The sequence below is a fragment of the Amblyomma maculatum genome, chromosome 6, assembly GCF_055883805.1.
Source record: "Amblyomma maculatum isolate TAMU_Amacu chromosome 6, ASM5588380v1, whole genome shotgun sequence".
Classification (NCBI taxonomy): Eukaryota; Metazoa; Arthropoda; class Arachnida; order Ixodida; family Ixodidae; genus Amblyomma; species Amblyomma maculatum.
The window spans coordinates 29,283,979-29,309,404 of record NC_139349.1 but is presented as its reverse complement, the minus strand read 5'-3'; the positions used below and the strand labels follow the sequence as shown (position 1 = coordinate 29,309,404).

At 44.7% G+C, this 25,426-nt stretch overlaps 2 protein-coding genes across 2 annotated transcripts in view; both read right to left on the bottom strand.

Moving 5' to 3' along the window:
* The window catches only part of pHCl-1 (pH-sensitive chloride channel 1), a 94,161-nt gene extending 87,544 nt beyond the window's left edge, over nt 1-6,617 (bottom strand). Inside the window, exon 1 of the mRNA XM_084606294.1 lies at nt 6,549-6,617. The gene's annotated coding sequence lies outside the window, so the exon portion shown is untranslated. The remainder of the gene's footprint in view (nt 1-6,548) is intronic.
* A 2,969-nt stretch (nt 6,618-9,586) lies between these two features.
* Nucleotides 9,587-25,028, bottom strand: LOC146185342 (uncharacterized). The gene is made up of 7 exons (XM_084606295.1): nt 24,562-25,028; nt 20,376-20,633; nt 18,259-18,279; nt 16,553-16,708; nt 14,842-14,940; nt 10,885-11,036; nt 9,587-9,695 (listed from the first exon to the last, which is right to left on the bottom strand). The coding sequence occupies exons 1-6, from the start codon at nt 24,712-24,714 to the stop codon at nt 10,950-10,952; spliced, it is 774 nt and encodes a 257-aa protein (XP_084462421.1). The 5' UTR covers nt 24,715-25,028; the 3' UTR covers nt 9,587-9,695; nt 10,885-10,949.
* Between the last annotated feature and the right edge of the window lie 398 nt (nt 25,029-25,426).

Sequence of the window (25,426 nt, the reverse complement as noted above, 5' to 3'; positions counted from 1 at the left end):
TCATTTGAGCCCTTTGAACCCTGGATAATCCGGCTTTGGACATTGTTTGGCGGCATATGGCGACTCACAGAAAGGATTGGCCGAAAACTTGAAATTCAAATTATCACTCATAATGACGCCATTGACTAGTTTCCCCGCACTGCAGCAATGCTTTGAAATGAAAATAAAAAAAAATGGATTGTGGGGTTTAACGTCCCGGAGCGACTAAGGCTATGAGAGACGCCATAGTGGAGGACTCCGGAGATTTCGACCACCTGGGGTTCTTTAACGTGCACTGACATCGCACAGCCCACGGGCGCCTTGCTTTTCGCCGCCATCGAAAAGCTGCCGCCGAGGCCGGGGTTCGATCCCGCATCATTGAGAACAGTATTCGAGCGTCCTGATCACTGCGCCACCCCGTTGGGGTAGACGCTTAATGATAGTCGCGATTTTAATAGTAGATTACCTCTTAACCTTAAATGGTAGCGCGAAAATCCTTCGTGAGCTGAATTTAAAAGTTTTACATTTTCTAATGTGTGAATGTCGGGAAATTGTAAAAAAAAAATACAAGCATTTCAGCCTTCCTTTAATTTCGTAAACTCTTTCTGATTCTTATTTTCTGGACACCGCCGGTTAATGCAGCTTGAGGTTTGACAGCTTAACATGTGAGCATATTGTATTTGTGTCATTGAAATAGAGCAAAACATAAAAAAAGCACACAGTAAAATCATAAAAAGATAAGCGATGCGAACACAAGCACATTTGAATTTTTTAAGTTAAAAACATTTAAATAAAGCTTCACTTAAAATGTAGCTGTATTTCTTCATTATCAAATATTCATGGGCTCAGTGAGTTTGCATGGAAAGCGAGGAAGCCCTGTTGATGGAACGAAGTGAATATGGTACAGTAAAAAGATAATAACGAACAGTACACATAAAAGCTTTTTACAACTTACCCCACCGGGGTGGCGCAGTGGTTACGGCGCTCGACTACTGTTTCCAAGGTTGCAGGATCGAATCCCGGCCTCGGCGGTAGCTTTTCAATGGAGGTAAAAAAGGAAGACGCCCGTGTGCTGTGCGATGTCAGTGCACGTTAAAGAACCCCAGGTGGTCGAAATTTCCGGAGTCCTTCACTACGGCGTCGCTCATAGCCCGAGTCGCTTTGGGACGTTAAACCCTACAAACCAAACCAAACCTTTTTACAACTTGAGTCAGTAAAGGGCTAGAACAAGTACCGTCATATTTGACACAAAGAATGTGCGCTCTCAGTTCGTAAAGAAGAAGAAAGGAACGGCGATAACTATATTTACGAGCTGCGAACTCACGCAGAAAGTTACACATATTATCCACCCCCCCCCCCCCCCCAAAAAAAAAAAAAAAAAAAAAAAACTGAAGCAAGGAATGGGCAGCGCAGTGCATCGCGATAACATGTTGCCCTTTTCATACATTCGCGTATTGTGTGTCCGAGGCTCTGTTCTTTCTTATTTAAGGCATAAATACAAAATGTGACATCATTGTATTCTGCCCACAGCCCCACGACACGATTCGCTCGCTAACTCGGCCACCATAGTCCTGGTCTTCAAGTTACACACTGCCTTGACAACGACATCTACAACAAAAAGTGAACGGATACTTTCACAGCGCCCGTAACTCCCCTTTGAGCGAAAAACAGACCTTTTTTTTTTTTTTTTGTTCACTCCAGTTCCCTGTTGAACCGAGGGTGGACCTGACGTCTCTGCAATTAGGATTAACCATCGTGCCGTTTTCCACTAATCAACGCGGCCTGCCGCGCGCTGAGCTTGACAGTTTTCACCAATTAATTGTCCGCGCGAGTTCCAGAAAAGTTGCTTCCGCCAGGCACGAGTATTTGGAGAAAGTGTGCCATATATTCGACTGCGTAAGATTGTTCCAATTTTTATTACTATTATTAGTAACGTTGTTATTAATACATTTATTAGTTTCTGAACACCACCCTCGCGTAGTTTAGAGCAAAAGGCAAATAACTGTTTGTGAATGCATAATAACCACGACGTTAGTCTTACGACGTACAAGCCCCAGATAGGTAACAGGTATCAGACCCTCGCCAAGTGTAATGTAAATCCCCTTACTAGCCCACCAAAATTGTGCGCTTTTTGAAAGCGTCACCTCATAGCTCGAGATTATTTCCGCACTAACTCATCTTTAACAGTGAGCTTAGCGAATAACCATAACGCTTTTAGTTACCTCGCTATCACTTATTTGCTGCTCTCGGGCAAAATATAAGAAAGGAAGTGGTTAAGACTGTTAGCTACTGAACCCTGGCTTGAACCCGACCGCGGCAGCCGCGTTTCGATGGAGGCGAAGCGCAAATGCGTCCGTGTGTTCTACAATGTGAGTGCACGTTAAATATCCCCAGGTGGTCGAAATTTTATGGACTCCTTCACTACTGCACCTCTTACTCGCTTTCTTTTTTCGATCCCACCTTCCTCCCTCCCTTACTGCGCGGTTCAGGTGTCCACCGAGAAGTGTGATAGGTACTGCCCCTTTCAGTTCCTATAATCCAATTTTTCATTTTTTTTACGCCCCTAGATTTCAAAGTCCACACTGCGTTGTTCAGGCTAAAATTAGATTAGACACAAATTTCGGGGGTCCAAGGGAAGCATAAATTTGGGCTGGCCCACTCAAATTTGGTGGCCACCATTGAATTGACCATACTCGATTAGGTTAGTCGTAAATTTTGGTCAAAATCGGAAGAGGTAAAATGTTTGGTAACAGGAGGCCACATTTTGAAGGTTGCCCCGCAAAATGGAGAGGCCATCATTGTGTTGGACATATTTGAATTAGATTGGGCACCAAACTCGGTCAAGTCAAATTTTTTCACTTTCGTACACACTTTCTGCAGACACAATCTGCGGACGCTTTTTTTGTACCATAAGTGTAATAATGCTTACACACTAAAACTTAAATCTGGATATCTTTCCTGTCATAATTCCAATACTTCAACAGAGGTGAAGAGAGCGCACCATGGAGTACAGAGTTGTATAAAGATGAGCGTACTGATACACGACGAATTTACTATTCCATTCTCTAAACTTTAGAATGCAGCATAGCATGTTTTTACATATGCTATGGCTTCGCCACTGAACCCAATGCTGTTCATGAGACGGCTACGTGTTCAACCGGTTATTGTCTCAAGCACGCATATCACTTATTCAGCAGGGACAGAGAGGAGCGATACTTTGAAACAAGGCATCTTAGAAACGAGTCTTCCTTCGCTTTATACCGAGAACGCGGAGGCGAGCTGCTCGTTTCCGATTTTATTGTCGTGAGTGTGAGGCACCCATTCCATTTGCGAAGTTCGCGCGGCCCAAACGACACCGATGCCATTTTAGGCCGCGGCGCAAACACCGCACGTGACCTCATATCTGCCCTGATCCGATTCCCGCTGCCGTCGTAACGGGTGTTTTCAGTCGTACTGAGAGCTTGCATGGCGAATGTTTCCTGCCTGTAAGGCTCAGTTATGCGAACCAAAGGCAAGTATGTCGGTAGTTTTAAACTGATGTGTAATCGCAGCAACAGCGAAAACTGTTGTTGAAAATTATCGACATTAGGCTGGTAAGTTGTTTATTACAATTCCAAACTCTAGATAACCTACGCCATCTGTAACGGAAACCCTAAATGTCTGCCTGATACATGTCATATAGTCAAAGCTCGCAATAAAAAATTAGAAGGGTTCAACGCTGCTGAACCAAATATTGAGCGAAAGCATTAGCTGCTGGTGACCGAGCGTTCTTCTGCTTTTTTTTTTCTTCTCCCTCAGCCCACATATAAAGCCCCGCTTTAACCAACCCGTATGAACGTGCCTTAGTAGCCTATAGGGGTAACGTGAATGCCGGGGTCCTAACAGGCTGATTCTGCATAACCGTCCCATGTGAAACGAGAGACCCAAATTGGCAGCTCCTGCCAGCCCATTTTTCGCTTTTGTGTCACGTGGGGTGTGACGTCACGAGCTGCGCCGCGCCTGCGACCGCGCTACGCCGACCACTTGAGTTGGTAGCCCAGCTCTCACCCTAGTGTCACGCGGGGTGTGACGTCACAGAGTCAGGTGGGTAAGACGTGGCTACCGGCCGCGCTATGTTGAAGGCTCGAAACCTGGAGTAGTATTGCTTTCGCAATAAAAATTAACAAAACAGCAGATATAAGAAAAAGAAATCAGAAGTCCTTCTTGGAAGCCACCATTCAAAAGCTTGCGTTTGATATCTCATTATCGCCAACAAAGATTGTCCTACAAAAAGGCGTAACTAATTCCAAGAGAATTCAGCTGACCATTATGTGATAAGTATGCCGGTTTATAGGCGCGTGACAAAATTTTGTGATGCGGCAAGTTGGAATTGTGGCAAATAAGCGTCTCTCTAGAGTTCCCCACGCAATCTAAGCGAAACTTTTTCGGCTTCAAACGGAGTGCGCGTGGAGCTTTCACTGTGCGATTCTACGCGGCCCATTGAACAATGTCACCAAGTGGGGCGCGTAGAGTCCTCTGCGCCTTGGCAGAGTGGCTAAGGTCGCAGCTCATGTTGTGCTACAATCGCACAGAGCTGCTCTGGAGCCATGTGAATTTTAGATTTGGCTTTCCAGGTGTGATCTCGAGGTTTGCCCTTACGGCAGTACGCGACTGGCGGTACCGATGCGCTACCAGTTACAAATTGTCACATTAAATAAAGTGTCAAGAACAAAAGCGCGGGTCGAATTACATTGATCACAGCGCGGTCATGGTCCAAACAGTTGCATCCAGTATGAAGTGCAAGGTTGTGAATTATTTTCAAAGAAATCCCAGTACGCTATCGACACTCTTCAGCAACAAACAAGCCAGCATTAGCGCCGCCGCCGGCGATGTGTGAAGTGTAAAAAATCATCTGAGTTCGTCTTCCCTCGAAACAGTTTAGGGATCATTAGTCAAGTTCACAAATAGCTAATAAGAAACCTTTTGGTCAGGCGTATTCATTTTTCACTAGACACTGATGTCAAGCAGAAGAGTATCACAACCAAACTATTTAAGCGTTGTGTGGAGGAGCTATAGTTAGAAAATTCGAGCAAAATGATTACTCAAGCGCCCTATTTCACCTTCGCTCATGTGGCCTTAAGCACTAAAAAATAAAACAAAAGACCAAAAAATATTTTGAATTTACCTCATTATGTTCTGAGGGAAATTGCTCCTCAAATACACGTCTTCACGTCTGAAAAAAGAAACAAACGCGCACGTTGGTGCGCTTGTTCGATTGTTTGGTGTCTTTCCGGCTGTGCCGGAGACCTTCAGTGTGCATGTGGAATGCTCTCTCAACAAAGACTTCCACAATACTGAATGCCAGCTACGTTATCTTCAGTCTCCATGGTGACACAAAACCCTGCCACATACTGCAGGTGCTCCCATGGCGACCAGCGGCTGCTATGAAGAAATCGCATCAAGTAACTTTATTTAGTTTTTATTAATATTTATCTCGGGTTGATCGATCAAATATATAAAAGGATGCAACACGCCGTATACGTTCTAAACAGTGTGAGTTCAGAGATCTCTGAATATGCTAACAGTGTCAGATGTAATACACAATGCTTCTCCGAGGACATTTACGGACCTCTGAGTTTGCAGTAGCCAAGCTTCCTAAACACTGAGCCAACAGAGCGAGTCGTTCTTCAATCACCTTCAACAAATTTACTTTTTATTAATATTCATCTCGAAGTGGTCGATGCAAAGCATTTCGCATTGTTTTTATGATGAAATATCGAAATCACGCGGTTTCGGAAACAGCAAAAGTGAGGCCGCAGCAATTTTTTAACAGGTCTCTGCGCAGGGCTACTCCACTGTAATGTCAGAGACACATGCTAGCAGCATTTGTGGTGCAGCACAGCGGGCAAAAGGAAGAATGCTTTCAGGCAGACCGCCCTCCGCGAAATGATGGTTTATGGTTTATGGTTTATGGTTTATGGTTTATGCTGTTTAACGTCCTAAATCAACTAAGGCTATGAGAGACGCCGTAGTGGAGTACTTCAAAAATTTCGACCACCTGGGATTCTTTAATGCGCTCTGACATCGCACCGCACACAGAGGTCTTGTTTTTGGCCCCCATAGAAAAGTGGCTACCACCGCCGGGATTCGATCTGGCATCTTTGGGCACAGTAATAAGTGACGTGACTGCGATAGCTTCATTGCTGCACCGTCCTGCACCTTCCTGCATCTTCCTGCACCCTCCCCCTTCCCTCCCCGTCACTGCGTTCAGGCTCGTGCACCCTGTTTCAGTCCAACCATACCAAGTTGCCACAGGTGTCGCACACACTACAGTGACCACTTCAAGGCCTGTTATGCACGAGTGTTCCTCGTGGCTCCACGAGGAAGAAATTTCGCACGCAGGGGGCGCTGATTGCCGGTAATTTCATTTAAGAGTCACTAAGACTCCGACTCCTATGATGTTGGGGAAATCACTGCACGTAGCTCTCGTTGCAGAGGAATATAAGTGGCAACCTGCTCGTTATCCTAGTGTTGGTAAATCAATCCTGGTATCAGCCTCTTTGATCTGAAGCAGCGTCATGAATGCTTACCTCAAGGTGACCGCGTGAGCCTGAGCTGTTAACCGTTTGTTGCAGAAGCCTCCGTCACGTATCTGCCAGGGAGTTGTCTCCTTCTGAGCGGCTGAGCACGAGCAACTCGTGCCTTGCGGTGACTCGGGTCCGTCTGCACAGGCAAGGCACAGCGAGGTTCTGAAGGAGACGCTCTGCCTCTATACTTTGGTTTAGTTGGTGGGGTTTAACGTCCCAAAACGACTCAGACTATGAGAGACGCCGTAGTGGAGGACTCCGGAAATTTTGACCATCTTGAGTTCTTTAACGTGCACTGACATCGCACAGCACACGGGCTCAGTAATTATTAATTGCGCACAGCAATTATTAATTTGCAGCTTGCCGAAAAAAACAGAATCGTCTGATGTCGCGTTCATCACAAAATACAGCGCACATTGAGTGCCAAGAACTAAAACGAAAATAAGAGCTGTGTTGAGTAGTGAACATTAAAAAAGAAGTGAAATTTGACAACTTGAAGAGTTCGTCTAGTCTCCATTGACAATGTCGCAGTCAGAATTGAAGGAACACCAAACACCCCTGCCCCTCTGCACTGCCTTGCAGCTATCTTACATTCCTCCTATCACGATCATCATCACAATTTATGCATTTATATTTGCATACATCTGACCTATCTCCCCACAAATGATGACAAACGTTTTGCTGACAGTCTAATAATCTCTATACCGTGGTTGTGCATGAGTCTAGGGGTGCTCCCTTATTTCAGCATGGTATTACATTTCTGCGTTTTATCCACTACGGCAAAACTTAAGCTTGAGTACAGCTCGGCGGGCTACGTGTTAGTTAAAGTGTCGTGAGATCGGTTTCCATACCAGGCGGCGCCACCAGGAGGCGCCACTTCGATCCCCCTGTTTAGCTTATTGGGCGATACAGCCATGAAGAGTAGGGACCGACACAACAGTGTCAACTCGCCGTTCTCGTTTCGTGGGCTGGTCTGCTTCTGTGTTCTTTCCAGTAAAGCATATTGCGCTGCGCGAAGCAAATAGCCTAAATAATGCTCTTTCAAAGAAATTTGCAGCTGCATAAAAAAACATCCGGCTGCCGCTGTTGTGTATTAAGGGCTACGCGACAGCTCAGCGCTGTCGCATGAACAGTGGCGCGTCGAAATTTATGTATTTGGAACGAAGAAAGGACGCTCAACATGAAACGGGCGTTGTCGGCGAACAAGCGCTCGCCTAAGGAGAAACACTGTTTGGAGCAACTCCCATTAGGTCGCAAAGCACGTAGCGCAGTGATGGCTCAAGCTGCGCGTCAGGAAAAGGAAAAAAAAATTAAAGGAAGAAACGAACAAGCTGCTTACAAAAGGAGACGCGCCTTCTATGCAGCAGCGCTTTTGCATAGGCGAGTTCTGCGAGCGCATCCGGCATTATGTGCTCGTGCAATCCCCAGTCGAGCGAAATGGAGCGAAGATCCCTGCCGTCGTTGCCTAGTATCGTCATTCAGTTGATGAAAAGATAACTCACTCGCAGTTGCTGGTCACGGCTCACGAATCCAAGTATATATGCTCTGAACCTACCCACAATGCTCATAAGAAACTCCCACTTGAATTTGAAATTATCATTGCGTGATGTTTTTTGTGCAGTATATTAGACTACTGATTGGTTAGCAAAACGCATTTCAGGAATAGCCGATGATTAAGTCCTGCAGTTCCCAGGAAGCAATACGAAGTATATTTCGCCGCTCGCAATTTTCGAAGCAATATTCGCAACGGTAAGGAATGTTACGGAAGCAACAGATAAGAAGCAGCAAATCACGTGCGCATAAATCATAGTTCAGAGGGTGAGGATTTACAAGGTTTAAGTTGTACTTACGCATTAAAATGGAGCCGCAGTATTGCGCTTAAGACGGTGACAATGGGCAGTGGAAAAGCTGCACTATGGCTGTCAACTAAGGAATTACTGATAGACCTATCGTAAAGGAATTTTTGTTGCAGAATAATGACAGACGAGGTCTTTTTCGTTTTCCCTTCCTGTGAACGAGTTATTACTGTTATTATTTCTGAAGAGATTTTCTGCACGCTTATGCGACTTAGAACTCTATTCCGGTATAGACTTTGGGGCTTTAAAATTATACATAGGAGGGCGCAATTGCTGTGCGATTTCGAAGCGTAAAAGGTTAGAACAGTAGCACCCTTCAGTGAGCTGTTCATAAAGTCCCACCATGGAAACTAAACGTTTTGTGGATATTTTGCATTGAAGCTTTCTGTCCTGAGCGCAGTTCAAGAGGTGTGCGAGCCTGACAAGTCGATTCAAGGTGCAGTCAAAATACCCTACAGCCGATTAGTGTATATCTTAACTGTATCGATGGCGGAAAAACTGTTTGCCACATACCTGCAGAGCCAGGCCCAGGCGGAACACAGGAAGGTGATTGCCTGAACAAAAGCTGCGGCCATGACAATGAGGGTGGTCTGGCCAGCTGGACCAGCTTCCACTGCGTAAAGAATTAAGAGCGCGCGGTAACGATATCGCCCGTCACTGATACTAAGGGACGGCTGCACGTGTGCTTCAAGTACTATCGAGATCTTTTCAAATTCTATACAGGGCCAAAAATACTAACAATTGGTTTTGACCTATATACACAAATTGCAACTTGGTAACTTGGGTGACAATCAAGGCAACTGATTGTCACCCACCTTTTCCAATATAGACTTCCTTTACAGCCAGTCTGACTACGTTGAGGCTTGCGTCTTTGGATGAGTACAGTTATGATTTACTTACGCCGCGGGGCGACGTGAGAGCGATGTTTTATTTATTTTTATGTGGTAAGTGTAGGTAAAGCTGTATAGGTCAAATATTTTTACATTTTTATGACTCTCTCTTTCGGAATGTCTAACTGCACTTTAGGAGACGTAAAACATTCCAAATAAAATAAACCTGAAAGACATAAAAATAACCAAGCCAAATAGCAGCCCTGCAAGCTCGACTGGTAGAGGTATATAGCAGCACTTCGGTTGCAGTGACGATAATGATTTATTGCGTTAGAGAACATTTTTTTGCGATTACCTTGCAAGACAACCTCTGCCAGTGCCCACGATCGACTTTGATCGGTGTAAATGCATTCCCATTGGCCGCTGTCGGCTTCAGTGACGCCAGGTAAGCGAAGTGTGTGCAGCTGTAAAATGAAACATTAAAATTATATTTATTTTCCTTGCGCACATGCGGATATAAAACAACAAAGTGACTTCGCAAACTCATTATAAAACGTTGCAGGGTTGGCTAACTATATGCAGATACGCAGGCAAAGAAGTAACGCGCAGTTTTACTATATCTTTGCACAAGAAGCCAATTTGACTGTTTAACTTACTCGGGCTGAAGAATGGAAACCACAGTTGACCGAAAAAACGAATAACAGCTATTACTTCAGCACCGATATTGTGACTAATTTTGTAAGTTCATTGAATATGAAGCCATTGAACAGCGTACGTAAACTGGGCAGCATGAAAACTCTCCTCTAAGGATCCTGTCAACAGATGCCATTCATCATTTTGCCAAACGTAGGAGCAACCAGGAACAGCAAAACAAACGACGTAGCTGTAGTCAAGAGTTCGACGAAAGTTCGTCTGGTCAGGCTTGGTAGTATGGTAAAATGAGTGACAGTCACTGACAAAGTCATGATGAAGAAAACGTTTAGGAACCCGTATGAGTTCCTTGATCACAATCCGCAACGTCTCTTTTTTTTTTTTTTATGTTTGCTTGGTCAGGGACTGGAAATCATTTTAGCAAACGATGTAGCTAAAGTCTCCAACCTTTGCAACGTATTTCAATAATTTCTAATGGCGGAGCGCGTCCTGGCGAAGGAGCACGGGAAATCTATCAATTCTCTGTATCAATATCTGTGCACATTGCTATGCCTTGCTGTAAAGCCCACCTGCATAAACCGCATAGACGTATTTATGACAGTTCATAAACCGCATAGACGTATTTATGACAGTTCTTAAAATACAAGTTCATAAACAGCTAAAACTTACCCGATATAATTAATATCAGCCTTAATATAGGCAGTTAGTATATGAAGTAATTTTATGGCGACTAGTTTTTTAGATTTCAGAGCAGGTTGCAAGAATGATAGGCGCCGAGAAATAAATTAATTTGGCATCGTGCTGCCAGCAGATCCTATTCACTGACAGGATTAAACATGTAGATCAATGTAGCAATCTCATCAGGCGCTAAGTCCAAACACACCTTCCTCGAAGCCCCTTATTAATTTGGAATGAAAGATCTGATAAGCGCTGCACTAAGCACAGGACGTCGAAGTGAACGCGGACAAACTTCGCGGAAATGTGTCTAAACTGGCAGCTCACTCGACCGGCCCCCGAAGCGCTGCTGCGAAGACTGCCATTGAGGCGCCACTCGAAGCGCCCCTCGCTCAACTGCTTGGCCGCGGATGGCGGTGGAGGCCGACAGTGAAGCGTGACGCAGGAACCTGACGCCACAGTAATCGGGGGCGCTGCCACTGGGATAACGCCAAGGTTGAGGATTATCAGAGCAGTTGTACACGAAGAGACTCCTGTAGTTAAGAATGTTTCTGAGAACCCTCTTATAAAACAGAAAGAAACCTTTAATAAACCCCTTTCGAGTTCGTTAAGTTGGCTTTACCGCATTGCGTGCTGCCCCCTAAAACGGCACTGGTGGCCTAGCAAAAAACAAATACAAAAATAAAGTGCTAAACTTTCATGTATTTGCTCCACAGGTACATGCAGTGCTGTGCAGACATATTCTGTGGCATATATCACGCGCACTGTGACAATATTAAATAATTTCAGAAAATTGCTGCTCCGTCATTAGTGAAGAATGCGGCATTGCACTCAAGCCAATGTAACATTAATTTATGAGAGGGATAAGAGATAATATTAATAAGCTATCCGCACCAAAGAGCGAACGCACTGTATGACATGTCTGAAAGTATAAAATACTAAAATTACAACCTTAAATCAAGAGCCGTGTATATGAGGCAGCTGTAAAAACAACGCTCATTGTCAAAAAGACATTGCTTTCGCATTTTGTGGTAGACACGAGAAAAAACGAGCCGGAAGTGAAGATTCGTGTCTAATTATTCGAAATTTATAAGACCCCTAACTGTTCACTTACAGCTCCACGTTGCATCGCAGTCTTTCTTTAAAGCTGTGTTAATTCGATACAAGTGTAATATACAGAACTTGCATTAGGTTCTCAATATGTTCACCAATCATTTCCTCTCCCTTTTTTCGCTTCGTTTCTAGGCTAGGAGTTCACAGGCAACCCAATGCTGGTGCGTGCTGAGGGCCTGGACAATAGTTCCAGACCTACTGCAACTTTCTAAACTGTGTTACGAAACAATCCAGTATTAAGCACTGAGATTGCAACATGCAGCATTAGATGCACAATTCAAACAACAGTCAACAAATCTGAGCAAATTAGCTGCGTAACCTTGGCTGCTCTCGTTATTTTATGTCCCCATAAGTGCTATTTCCTTGCAAAGTTATGCTGGATAAAAAAGAAAAGCTATAGCATATTTAAAAGGAGATAAATTTGCAGTATCCAAAAAGACATCTATAAAAACATGCAAAACAACGATGCTGGTACAAACACTGGGGGTTACATGCTCGTACTTGCACAGACATAACACAAGTGACGAAGCACGAGGGCGCATGAATTACCACGAGCTCCGCGAAGGAGATATACGTTGGCGTCGAGATAACGCTCTCGGTATGTTTGCGACGGATGACGATAGCCGGCGCGCAGCTCCCTTTGACTGCTTATTCGAGTCTCGACTGTTTGCACGTGTTAAGGGAGATTTTCTCCGCGCTTTCATTGCGGATGCGGCCTCGCACGCCGAATTAACTCATTCCAGTTTTTTACCGCGGGAACTTTCACCTTGCTTAGAGGAAGTATTCAGAGACTTGGAATGGGAGCAGTTAGGGATAAGGGTAGATGGAGAATACCTCAGTAATCTGCGATTTGCTGATGACATTGCCTTGCTAAGCAACTCGGTGGATGAACTACTAATAATGTTTGATGACCTAGACAGGAGAAGTAGAAAGGTAGGCTTGAAAATCAATATGCAGAAGACTAAGGTAAGGTTCAACAGCCTCGGGAAGGAACAGCAGTTTACATTAGATAGCGAAGTACTGGAAGTAGTAGGTGATTATGTCTACTTAGGACAGGTAGTAACCGCAGATCCGGAGCATGAAAAGGAAATAACAAGAAGAATAAGATTGGGATGGAGCGCATTTGGCAAGCACTCGCTGATTATGACTAGCAGCTTACCGGTATCGCTCAAGAGGAAAGTATACAACAGTTGCATCTTGCCTGTACTCACCTATGGGGCTGAAACGTGGAGGCTAACCAAGAGAGTTCTACTTAAGTTGAGGACAACCCAGAGGGCTACAGAACGAAAAATGGTAGGGGTAACATTAAGAAATAAGAAGCGTGGAAAGTGGGTCAGAGAAATAACTCAAGTTACCGACATTCTAGTGGACATTAAGAAAAAGAAATGGGCATGGGCAGGGCATGTAGTGCGAAGAGAGGATAATCGATGGTTGCTTAGGGTAACAAACTGGATTCCAAGAGAAGGAAAGCGTAGCAGGGGGCGGCAGAAAGTTAGGTGGGCGGATGAGGTTAAGACGTTCGCGGGGGTCAAGTGGATGCAGCTAGCACAAAACCAGGTTAAGTGGAGAAATATGGGAGAGGCCTTTGCCCTGCAGTGGGTATAGTCAGGCTGACGACGACGACGACGACGACGACGACGACGACGACGACGACGATGATGATGATGATGATGATGATGATGATGATGACCGCGGGAACAACAAATTGCGCGCTATGCTTGCGCAGGTTGGGCGCGAAGTGAGTTCCAAGCGAATGCTCTGGAACTAACAAAATAAATGTTCCGGAATGTGTCACACACTTCCAAGTAGGCAGGAATTCACACACATTTTGTCGTAATCAAGGAAAAAGAAAAAAAAGAAAGAAAAGCAAGCGGCAGGGCAAAATTTATGAAATTACGAATAAAATTACGTCTACAGGTGCGCAAGCTACGGCAGCTTAGCGCGCGAAAAATGGGTTCCAGGAGTAAGAAAACGGAAATGCGCAGCCCGGACGTGCGAAGCCTCACAGGCGAGTAAAACATTGAGAAACTGCTATACGTAACGAGGGCGCCTTCTACGCGCGATCAGGCATAGTCGAGAAGCAGCCAAAGCGATCTGCGCACCAGCTATCGTCAGCCGCAGTAAACGTACCGATGTCGTTATCTCGAACCCGCTGCCTATCGCTTTGCGGTGTTGGCGGTAGTCCAAGCCATGCTTCCCGTCATTCGGATTAAGTCTGTGGGCGGCCGTACAAGCTCAACATTTGCTTACGAGCACATCATTATCCACTGCACCGGTTACACAAATCTTGATAATATTGCGCTATAAAGTTGCGGCTTGTTCCACTGAAAAGGCGTCGCCGTAATTTATGATTGAAAAAATACGTATCAAGATTGGAACGCAACCATCCGGTTGGTGTCATATGCCATTTCGCTACGTTAGTTTAATTTGTATCTCGAAGTTCAATTTTAATAACAATTCATGTATTGTAGGACTTTACTTCAATCCTACATTTAGTCCGGTGCAATTATACTCTGCATAAGCTACCAGCAATATATGGTCTGATGCTGTAGCTAGAATTTGTTCTTTAATAACATTTTCCTAATTACCTGTAATTAATTTCGGCCCACAATTACTCTGGTGCAATGATGCTTTATATAAGCTATCAAATGATATATTACCTAAAAATTTTATCGCAAAGGTCGATTTTTAATAACAATTGAATTGTTAACTGCTAAAATTAACGCTGCGTAATATGAGCTTCCATTTGCCACGTAATGGGAAATTTCCCGCGATTTGGCAAAACTGGTGAGCGCCGCGAACTCGAAACACCCGATTGACGACGGTATACAGATAGCAGACTGCCTCCAAATCTCAGCTTTAGTCGACATAAGATATCCAACAGTGTAACACTTGCGATGCTGTTGGACTCGACATCGATATAACATTTGTGTTGCTACGGCTTGGCTCCAAGGTTTGGACGCCTCTTCGTTTCGCCTCCATCGAAACGCAGCCGCCGACGGTCGGAATCGAACCCGGGTACTCCGGCACAGTAGTCGGGCGTCAATGTCATCGCGCGACGCCTTAACTTTAAGTTAAAATTTTCCTAGGCTCTGAAATACCAGATTAGTGTGTTCTCACTAATATTTCCCTCCAGTGAATGAAACTTCAGCGTCCGGAAGCGTCTCTCACCTGTGAGTGAAAAAAGTGCGACGGGTGGCAGCGGTCGACGACCGGCCTCCATCCAGCACGCGTACTGGCCGCTGTCATCAGGCCGCAGGTCAGTGAGCTCTATATCAAACCAAGAAATAGACATTTCAGGTACTTTTTAGGTGGGGTTCGACACAGACTGCTCCTTTCAAGAAACGCTTCTGATAATGATTTCCGCGACGCAAGAAATGTTAGCGCTGGGTGTCATTTTTGCCACATATTAAAAATGCCGCCTACCGCGAGTTTGCACTCAGGGCAGGTTCAGATTTAACAAAGAGCCTCAGTTGCCCTAAATTGAAAAGACGATAAAGTAAACTCGTCAGGTGGAGCTCGCGTGATATCACAGCTCATAAGAAGTTTGTGTGTTGTGTGAAATAGTTTGATGCAGCGAAAAACTGATCTGTATATATATATATATATATATATATATATATATATATATATATATATATATATATATATATATATATATATATATATATATGAAGAAGAGAAGCCAACAGTCGGCGAGGCCAAGGAAAGCGTAGGGGATGTTACTTTGTCTTTTTTTTTTTTAATATATGCTTGAATATTCACAGAAATTAGTAAGGTAATCTTGTTTAGGTTAAAGATAATTAAACACAAAGTAGCAGAAAAAACAACGTGCCGATGGTGGGATCCGAACCCACGACCTCCGAATATCGCATCCGGTGCTCTTCCAACTGAGCTACATCGGCCGCTGTCCCCCCTGCCACTTGCTTGGGTATTTATGTTGTCTGTATACGAACCTTGAGAGTGTTCACCAGCGCCACCCTCAACCATAGCGGCTGACGCAGAACGTCCCTTTGTTACCGCCAGCGTCACGTAGAACGTGATCAAGAGCGAGGGCGAAAGCTGTGCTAGAACCCTCTTACGCTACCTATGGCTTCAAGGCTGCCAGAGCCGAGACCCCCGTAAGCTACAAGCAGATCAATTAAGGGGAAATGAGGGTGCTCGTTATAATACATGAAGGAGAGAAGCCAACAGTCGGCGAGGCCAAGGAAAGCGTAGGGGATGTTACTTTGTCTTTTTTTTTTAATATATGCTTGAATATTCACAGAAATTAGTAAGGTAATCTTGTTTAGGTTAAAGATAATTATACATATATATATATATATATATATATATATATATATATATATATATATATATATATATATATATATATATATATATATATATATATATATATATATATATTTTTTTTTTTTTTTTTCTACGGTATTGAAGGAACACTAGCCAGGGTCAAGGAAGCAGATAGAATACATCTAGCCGGTCACTAAAGAAAGGAAGCTTAAAAAAAAAGGTGTGAGCTAACGAGTGATAGCGTAAGAATACGTCGCGCGGAGTGCGCCCGATTTGCCAAGTAACATATGTCTATATAAAGAGCGTCTCAGTGACCGTGTCCAGGGCCCAGCTTGGCAGCACGGGTGACCCTAGCGGGGAAAGGACGGGCGCAGCAAAAGCCTCCGTAGATGTTTACTTAGGAAGGCATGACGTCACTATGGCTTCATGTGTTCCTTTCTACTTGCACATTCGTTTTTTTACTTTCTGCCTGTGTTTTTCCTCACCCCTGCGAACAGGCACGCCTCTTTTACCAACACTTATATTTTCGGAGCAAAGGCACCCTTTCAGTTCCCAGCACCACTGGAAAGAACGGGCTGCGTTCACTCACCGAGACGCCCGCCGGTGAACAGCTGACGGTGTTGGTCGAGTGCAAGAGGTCGACCTTCATGTTCCCAGCGCAGGGAGGCCTCCGGGTAACGGCTCCGTAACCGATCCGCGCCAGCGCAAAGCATGGTCGCGTTGCCGCCTGCCTCCCTGCGTATGGCTGCCAACACAGCAAAATAAAGCAGCACCCCATTAAAAGCCGGACGCCTCCGCAGGTCTTAAACTGAGCCTAACGTCCCGTTTAAAGGTCTCACGCCCATAAACTCCTCTCGCGTAAAAGCAGCACCGTCTAAATGGAATACAGAGTGAGGTCTAAGGAAAGAACCTCTCCCGCTCCGCTGATATATCACAGAGACTTCGGCTAAAAGGAAGGAAAACATACAGCCATATTGCGCAGCACTTGTAGGAGTTGTGCGCAACCGCTCGTTTCCCATTCGCCGTTTTATGTCACACTCGGTACAATGGGTAATGCAGTGCGGTGGTTTTACTATCAAAACGGCGTTACCCTCCTGCTCTCGACGTAGTATTTTTCAAGGAGTCTCCATTTTCAGCACTTTGTATGCAATGAATACCAAGGCCGTTTTGCTTACGCACGCTTTCTCGGGGGAATTGTCAGGCCGTAAACAGTGGCCTAAAAACAGTCCGAGCGCTTCCCTCTTTCAGCTTTTTTTTTTCTATAATGTGAAAAGTTTGAAGCACGCGGCGGTTCAATCTCGGCCCGCCTAGCTTACGCGAAAATTGCTCTCGAAAGAGCATTTAAAAACAGCGCTTCGGCAATTAAATACGTGGGGTCAAATTTCAAAAGAGTTCCTGTATATTACTCCTTCAAGTCCAGCGAGCTCTGCAATTTTAGTGGAATCGGCGGAAAGCCTCGTAAAAGTCCATGCATCACATTATCATTCGACTTGGAAAGCCCAATTGAAGAGAAATGAAGCCATTTCGTGGGGACGCAGCTTCCTATACCGCTTCCCGTTGTATTTCTCTCCCTTGATTCCACGTTGCCCGGAATACGTGACAAGTTTGTGCTGGGTCGTGACCACATGACCGGATTATTTATATAGCACCGTGGCCACCAAAGGAACGTCGCACCATTTCTCTGCGCCACTCAGCGCTCAGCGGAATATCAGGCAACGCAACCCGCCTGGTTTTGACGTCGAGTACCATCAGTCATTAAAGATTGTCACGGCTCATTGCGTTTTTTTTTTTCTGGCAGCTTATTTTTGGTGACCGTCTCAAATACTCGATTCGATAGAAAGGAAGGAGCTATTCTTGCCAAATAAAAAAAAAACAGCAGTTGCCGTCTTTACTTGAGCATAGATCTTGGCCTCGACTACGTCAAAAAAATGGCTACGAAACCCAACTCGAAGCGCACTTTACAGCTGTACTGCACGAAACAACTAAACAAAGAAAACGTTCCTTACATTCTTTTTTGTTTTATTTCGACTCTCATTTTATACTCAATGAAAGGAACGGGCCGTAACAATAGAGCAATGAAGAAGTTACCAAGTAGAAACGTGTTACTCGAGCCTGTCTATAGGGCCCTTCCTGAATTGGAAATTTTCGTGTATCTAGCACGATACTTAGCTACTCGACTGAACGTCAAAACATAAGTAGTGAATGAGCAATTAGAGCGTTGTAACACTTGATGCCAGCAACGTTACCTCAGCCACGAGGGTATAGGTAGTCTGGCCAGTGCTGGATTCAGCTCACCTTCGAAATGCGATCCGAAACCTGCAAGACAAAAAGTGGAAGCTGAGAAAATAAATATATGTTCAAAGAGGTTGTGTTGAGTATCAAATGGTTTTAAGCTAAGCTGTCAAACAGTGCAAACTAAATCTAATGAAAGCGCGTTGAGATTCTTTTTTATGCTGCCTTGGAAAAGCAAAAGCCGCAGGCTGTATTGTTTATGCATTTTTTAAACCTGGAATCACGAGGATGCTTCATTCTTTCTGTTTACTAATTGCACGAGTTTCAATTATTTCTAATCGGTAGCTAGTTGAGATAAGTCTTGGCCAGGGGGAAATATTTAATTTTCTTGAAGCATTTAAAGTGCGCTAATGTTTAAAACCTCACAGGAACGCAGTACACGCCCGTATAGTACTGAAATACATCATACATAGAATATTTGATATGTGGGTATAATTCGGAAAATATCTAATGCAACATGCACAGCAAGATTATGAAGTGCCTCGATTAACGATAAGAAGTTTTTCGAGAGGTTTCTCTAAGAGATAATATTGTGTAGTTGGAGCATTGTAACTTCGCGAATATGAAGTATACAGAGCAGTGAGCGAGTGTTATTGTTGCAATCACTGAACAGTGCAAATAGTTAATGATGTCTACCTAATTATTACTAAATGATATCAAGTATCAACAAGATACTGCTTCCGCTATTATAGGGGTCTCCCTACTAAGCAGGTGTTCCTTTTCCTTCGCCTACAAGCACATTTGTGTTGTATATGCATAATGACTCAGGGACTGTCTTGAGTGCGGTGTCGCGGTATATTAAAAAATCTGCTTGAGAGCGTGGCGTAGCTCTGGGCAAGCGGCAGGAAGACGAGATTTAGTTGCCTAATGAAGGCGACCTGAAAACACTTTATACATAACACCAACTCGTTATCATAATCTTCGTTCATGTATGAATTGCGAGTACGCTCCAAGGAAGTTTCAGCCCGGCTTTAGCTAAGCCTCACAAGGAACTTATTTTTGAAGATTTTCGACCAAATAAATTCCGTCAGTGGGTATCGTGAATTAGATCAAAGAAAAAGATGCAATGGCAATTACGATACTCTCTATGTGCGATATATGAGCGCAGCTATTTAAGCGTCTAACGATTTGGTCGATAGACTGAACCAAATAATTCGAGAGATGTTTGTATGTATGTGTGTGCGATTACTTTTTAGTTTTCTCACGAGCCAAAGAGAGTTTCTCAGAAGGAGAGAAAGAAGAGCCACGGAGCTAGCGGCGCACACCTCCCTGGTTCGTCTTTCTCTCCTTCTGAGAAATTCTTCGCTCGGTTACACCGGCACCGACGGCGACGCGGTTCAGCCTCCGAAATGGCGCATTAGAGCTGCGCTCTAATGCAGCAATCCCGACGCAACCTAACGGTTCCCCTTGATCTGCCAGTGTGCCACCGACTGAGCTTCAAGTGTATCTGTGCCTGAGTACGTTAGAGCTATAAAATGGATAGCGAGGTACAAATCTCTTTGACGCCCTATGTACTGACCAACGTGCGCGTAATAAAACAAAAATGCACGAGCTTTTGAGTAGCAAGGGCCGAGAACCAACCACCAGAGAGGTAATTCTACATATTTTGGGCCGATTTATGCTCTTTTCTTTACTGCACAACCAAGAGGCAAGCTGTAACCATGCTGTAACTCCATATAGGCTCGGTCAAGGTGCGCGAGCAGTTTACTTATGGTTTTGATAATTTGGCTGCAGCCTTTAACCTGTATTGCGTGCACAAAGATAATTAGCGAAAGACAAGCTTTATGGGCGAAAATGTCACCTATCTCCGGTCATCGCTGACCCACCAACGCTTTGCAAACCCACTACGTTCGACGCCGTGGAGACCGTCTTCGTTTATGTCTTGCGAACAAGAAACGACGCTTCACTCTGCGTGCCTCTCTGGAAACACTTCATATAAGTTCCTGCGCAATGTGTGGCAAGCAAGGATTCAGTATGCGGTAGTGTTCCGCACTCCCCTCAAACGCAGCTTCCCCTGTCCTTTACCTTAAGAACTCTATCCGTTGTAGCACGGCTGACCGTCGTCTATCTCGGTCGGACAGTCACACGCATACAGCGATAGCTGCGAAATGGGCGCTTACCTGCGGGACCTTCGTAGCAGGGTGCGAGGCGGCACACCCCGAGGTCCCAGTGGCCCCCTTGGCACTGGCGGCCGCCCCATCTCGGCGTCGGGTTGTCACAGCGCCTCGTGCGCTTGCCAGCGCTGGTGCCGCAGCGGCGGGCGCAGATCCACGGACTCCAGGGGCCCCAGCCACCGTCCACGGGACATGCCTGGCCAGAGTCGCACACACGTCGCTCCCGACCCTCGCCGCCACACAGTCGAGGGTCGGCATCCTGACCTGCTCGTTGACGGCGCAGCGTCACTGCCACGCGTTGCTTACTTAGGTTCCTCTGCATTCCTCTGTAAGGGCCTCCTAAGTGCCTCTACGAACCAAGCTTCCCAATAGAACACTGACTAGGAGATAAGCGCCACCTGAAATTACAAAATTAATCAGGAACAGTGAAGCTGCGCATAGTGAAATGAGCGCGAAAAGCAACATGCTTATGTTGTCTCAAAAGAGTGGAAATCAGGGGAAAGAAAACAAAGCTGGGGCTTTGAAATAAAAATTCTATGCACGCAGAATAAAAAGCAAAATTGCGTACCTGAGTTTTTAAATAACGTAAATACCAGTACATATTGAAAAAACAAAAACAAAGAGTACGTTATAGGTGCTGTAGAAAGCGTCATCGAAAGGAAATCAAAGTGGTTGATAGCAGCGAACCTAAGTCCATGTTGTACTGAGTTAAATCACATTTTGTGGAAAAGCCGATAAGGCTATGAAATGCTGGTGGCATTTTTTCGTACATTTAAATAACAGGTGTCTTATTCTACCGGCCCCTTTATTTTATTGCTTATCGTTACGGCTAACAAACTCTCTGCGATTTCCTTTTGTTACTCTTCAGCGTTTTGCCCCCTGTTTACGAATTCAATAAAAAGTTGGTCCATATTAGTCCGAGACATCATCGACTCCACTGTCCAGGAACTCGAGATTGCAATCCCGTGCTCAAGTCGATTCTACCCACCGACATGCACGCCCTGGGTGAAACGCATAGATACATCTCCTTTATTGTTTATGTTTAAGAAAAAAAAAAAAGATAAAGGTAATGCGAACGCAAGGGCACAGAAATCTTGTCAGAAACAACAATTAGAGACAAAGTTTATTATCTCTCCCAGGCTGCAACCATCGCGTCATTGAAACGAGAACTAAGTGCTCTAATAGCCTCCTTTTTCTATGCTCGTTTAAAATATTCCCGTTTAACTTAACGATAACATTAGTTAGACTTACTTCCCCTCCACCGTCCGCCCCTTTCGTCCCTTTTTCACCGACGTGGTAAAAAAGTTCGCTTAGATTGAGTCAGTTGTTGCTCACTTTCTAAATTCGCATCTTGGCAGCAGACAAGAGGACAAAAACACAACATTAAGGGCTACATAAAGAGCAAAGTGCTGAAAAAAAAAAATCATACAGCTGCAATAAAAATGCTATCAGCAGGATCATGTTCCGCACAAAAGGATTAGTTTGCAGCACAAAAAAAAAAAAAGAATAGCAGGGCTCACTGACATTACATGATAAGAATAAGGAATTCGCTACGACGACAGAAGTTCTCCTCCGTTAGCGCACTTCTTTCTCTTGTATTTTGCCGACTTGCACAAAAATGAAAAGAAAAAGCAAACACCTTAAAAGGGTATCCCTGCTCGGTCTTTGTTCGACTCGCTCCTGCGGGTGTCATGAAGAAAGGCCCCCACCTCGTTTCCTCTCTGCAGCGCCCTAGTCGGATTGGGTTCGAGAAATTTATCTCCTCTGCTATATACAACATCGGGACCCCCTCCGGGCTGACAGTGGTACTGATCGCGGTGCCCTTTTTCTGTACTTGTCCCGAGAAAAATCGCCCAATCTTGGTAGTACATAGTTTTCTTTTTCTTTGGGCATTCCGGAATGAATTCGCGCCTACCCACAGAGACCATTTCTCAGCTGAAGATTAGGGCCTGTTCCCTGACAAAGGCATGATGAAAACTTCGTAGAAACGCCCAAAGTACATCAAAAGTTTAGCACGGCTATTTTCTTTAAGCGCTAGAGTGTTCCTGTTGCATTCATTGTGTTCTTTTTGTGATTTTATTTTTACAAATTTATATACAAGCCCCACCACGGTGTTAAGGAGGCTCGAATGCCTAGCCTGAGGAATTCACGTTAAATGTAAGTGCATGTTCAAGAAATTTAGGCGGTCAAATTTAATCCGGCGTCTCCCATTACGGCGTCCCTCACAGCTCGACCTTATGTTCCATACCATGCATCACTTGAAGGCTCAAAATTGGAGACTGTAATACCCCAAGCATATGCTAAGTCCCTACGATAAATATAAGATACAATTATTGAAAACTTTCGAGGAGCTTACGTAATTGAAATGCAGCGATCGTTATTTGACAAAACAAGCAAAGGGAGAAATAAAATTCCCAACACGAGAAAGAAAATCAAAGATCGATATTTTCAATTTCGTGTTCACCGCAGAAAGGAATTCAAGACACGCGTATCAGACCTACCAAAAGCAGTTTATGTGTCAGCGCTGTTAAAAAACGGCGGTTCTTCCTACGGCGCATTTCGTTGATACGAGCGGCGTGGCATAACAAAGAAAGCTTTAGCTGCAGCACCTTAAATGCATCTGGTAAACGGTGATGCAAACGAGAGCTGCGCTGATGACCAGGTTAAAGCAGCTTCCCTTATGCGCCTGTTACACGCTATATAGTACAAATAATTGGGCAAAGCCTGCTACAATCACCGATTCGCCTCAAAATCGGCTGGTGAAATGCTTGGGAACATGGTTTCAGAACAAAGCGCTACGAACAAAGGAGATTTATGGCATGCTCGCGCTCGGAGAGTTCGTCAGTGCAAGTCAACTAATATTTAATTATCCGACTTTTTTAACAGAGCCTACGATTAACATCTATCGATGGAGTGCCGGCTGCAATCACAAGTAGATAACCATAACCAAAAAGGGGCTTTCTATTTTAATTTATTTTGTATATCAAAAGCCAAATAGGGATGTCACCTCGCATGTCAGTTTCGCAAGTAAAAATGTGGCCGTTCACATCAAGTTTTGAGTACGGATCACAGAGGATACGCTTCAATGCTATCCAGTTCGAAACGGCGGCAACACGTTCTTCTGTGGGAAGGACTTCGCAACTTTTAATCGACTGTCTAGAATATTTTCAAGCCCGACTTCTTCCCCGCCAAATGTGTATTTTGCTCCCGGAAAAGCGCTAACGTATCCGGAAAAAATCCAGAGAATTGTAACTGGCAGCAATCATTGGAGGAGCTTCGCTTTAAATTCGACGCTAAATCCGGCGTAAGCATGTTAAGGATCGCAGTGAGGTTAACGTGAGAAGTTGGGCTAGTTGGTAAGTATTCATGGTATTCAATAAAACACAGAGGGTGTTTTCGAGCGCTATCCGATGAGCCGCACCCCCCTCCCCCCCCCCCCTATCTCCTTCACCCTATCTGGGGAACAAGATCAAAAATATAGCGTGCTCAAAGCTAGCGCCTAATGAAAAAAAAAATGAATATTTTTCATGCACTGCTTTCTTTGAAGCCCTATCCCCGTTCTCTTCTCGTGATCAAAACCTGGGAACTTGATATCGCCCCCACCCTCTTCCCCTCCCCCGCCAAGCTCTTCTGCATGCAAGGCGTTATGCCGTACTTTACTTTTGGAGTAAGGACTGGCTTTGTTTTCTTTTTTGTACCTTGTTGTTGCTAACTGTGGCCTCGTTGACATATGTTCCTATATATGTGTAAGCCCCACCGGGGTGGTGCGGTGGTAAGACGCCCGACTACTGTGCCGGAGTACCCGGATTCGAACCCGACCTCGGCAGCTGCGTTTTGATGGAGGTTAAACGGAGTAGCGTCCGTGTGCTGTGCGATGTCAGTGCACGTTAAAAATCCCAGGTGGTCGAAATTTCCGGAGCCCTCCACTACGGCGTCTTTCACAGCATTAGTCGCTTTGGGACGTTAATTCCCACCAAGCAAACCATATGGTGCTATATTTGGCTTCATTCCACTGCTGTATAGCACGAGATTTTGGTGCATTCATTACTACAGAACGCCAATTGACCCTCGTCCTGTCTTTGGGACAGGCGGATTGGTTGCCACAAGTTTGCTGACAAGAGGCACAGTGTTGTAACGTCATTTGTCTTATCTATTTGAGGAGACCCCTTATTTCGTTTGAAGCAGCGCTCACCTGTGGGGAGTAGGCAGTGCCTGGTGCGTGTCTGTACTCCCAAGGCGCAGCTGCGCGAACAGTCGCTCCATGAACTCCAGCTGCCCCATGTGGCTGGAGCTGATTTAACGAAACCAGATACAAGGCTGGTTGAGCTGCAAGTACGTGGAGCATTTGTCAGTTTAATAATCTTTCTCAACACCCCTCATGTGGCAAGTGTGTCAGAAAGTATTCTTCAGGTATCACCACCAAGGTTAAGGCAGTACTAAGCGTATATTTTGACGTGCGTGACGAAATCACGGCATACAGAGTACGCCATATATTGATCACTGAGTGGAGCTTCTGCGTCGAGTTTGACATGAACACGTTCTGAATAGCTAGCGCTTTTCAATTAAAATGTTTGGCGTCACTATGATGAAGCTGTATGAAGAAAGGCAAGGGCGCAAATTCGTAGCTTCTAACCAGCTTGCGAGAATTCTTGGCCTTTTATTTTTTTACAACTGTTTAAAGAGAGAGAGAGGAAATCATTTGTTCCATAAAAACAATTCATCTGCCTTCGGACCCTTCAAGACGAAACCTTAGACTTGGTCTTTCACACAAGTGAACTCGAAGTAGCTGCGCGAATCTAACTGCTGCTAATTGGAGACGTACCAATATCAAATTTTGAGCGACGCTATTCATATGTCAATATCAGTCGGTTGAATATCGGTACACTAGCTTCCATACTGGGTAAGTGATGGCTTTTGTGATATTATATCATAATTAGGACACAAATGGCACCCTCCTTTAATTTTCTACCGATCAAAACATATCGGATAAACGTAATGAACATCAAGGATTTGAAAAAGAATCTTAAAATGATCAAAGAAAACAGAGATTCATTAGG

Coding starts and splice junctions, on each gene's coding strand:
- LOC146185342 (XM_084606295.1), bottom strand. CDS start 24,714: ATGCTCCACGTACTTGCAGCTCAACCAGCCTTGTATCTGGTTTCGTTA. Junction 18,280..20,375: donor CTGCTACGAAGGTCCCGCAG/GTAAGCGCCCAT, acceptor TTTGTCTTGCAG/GTTTCGGATCGCATTTCGAA. Junction 11,037..14,841: donor CGCACTTTTTTCACTCACAG/GTGAGAGACGCT, acceptor GCGTTATCCCAG/TGGCAGCGCCCCCGATTACT.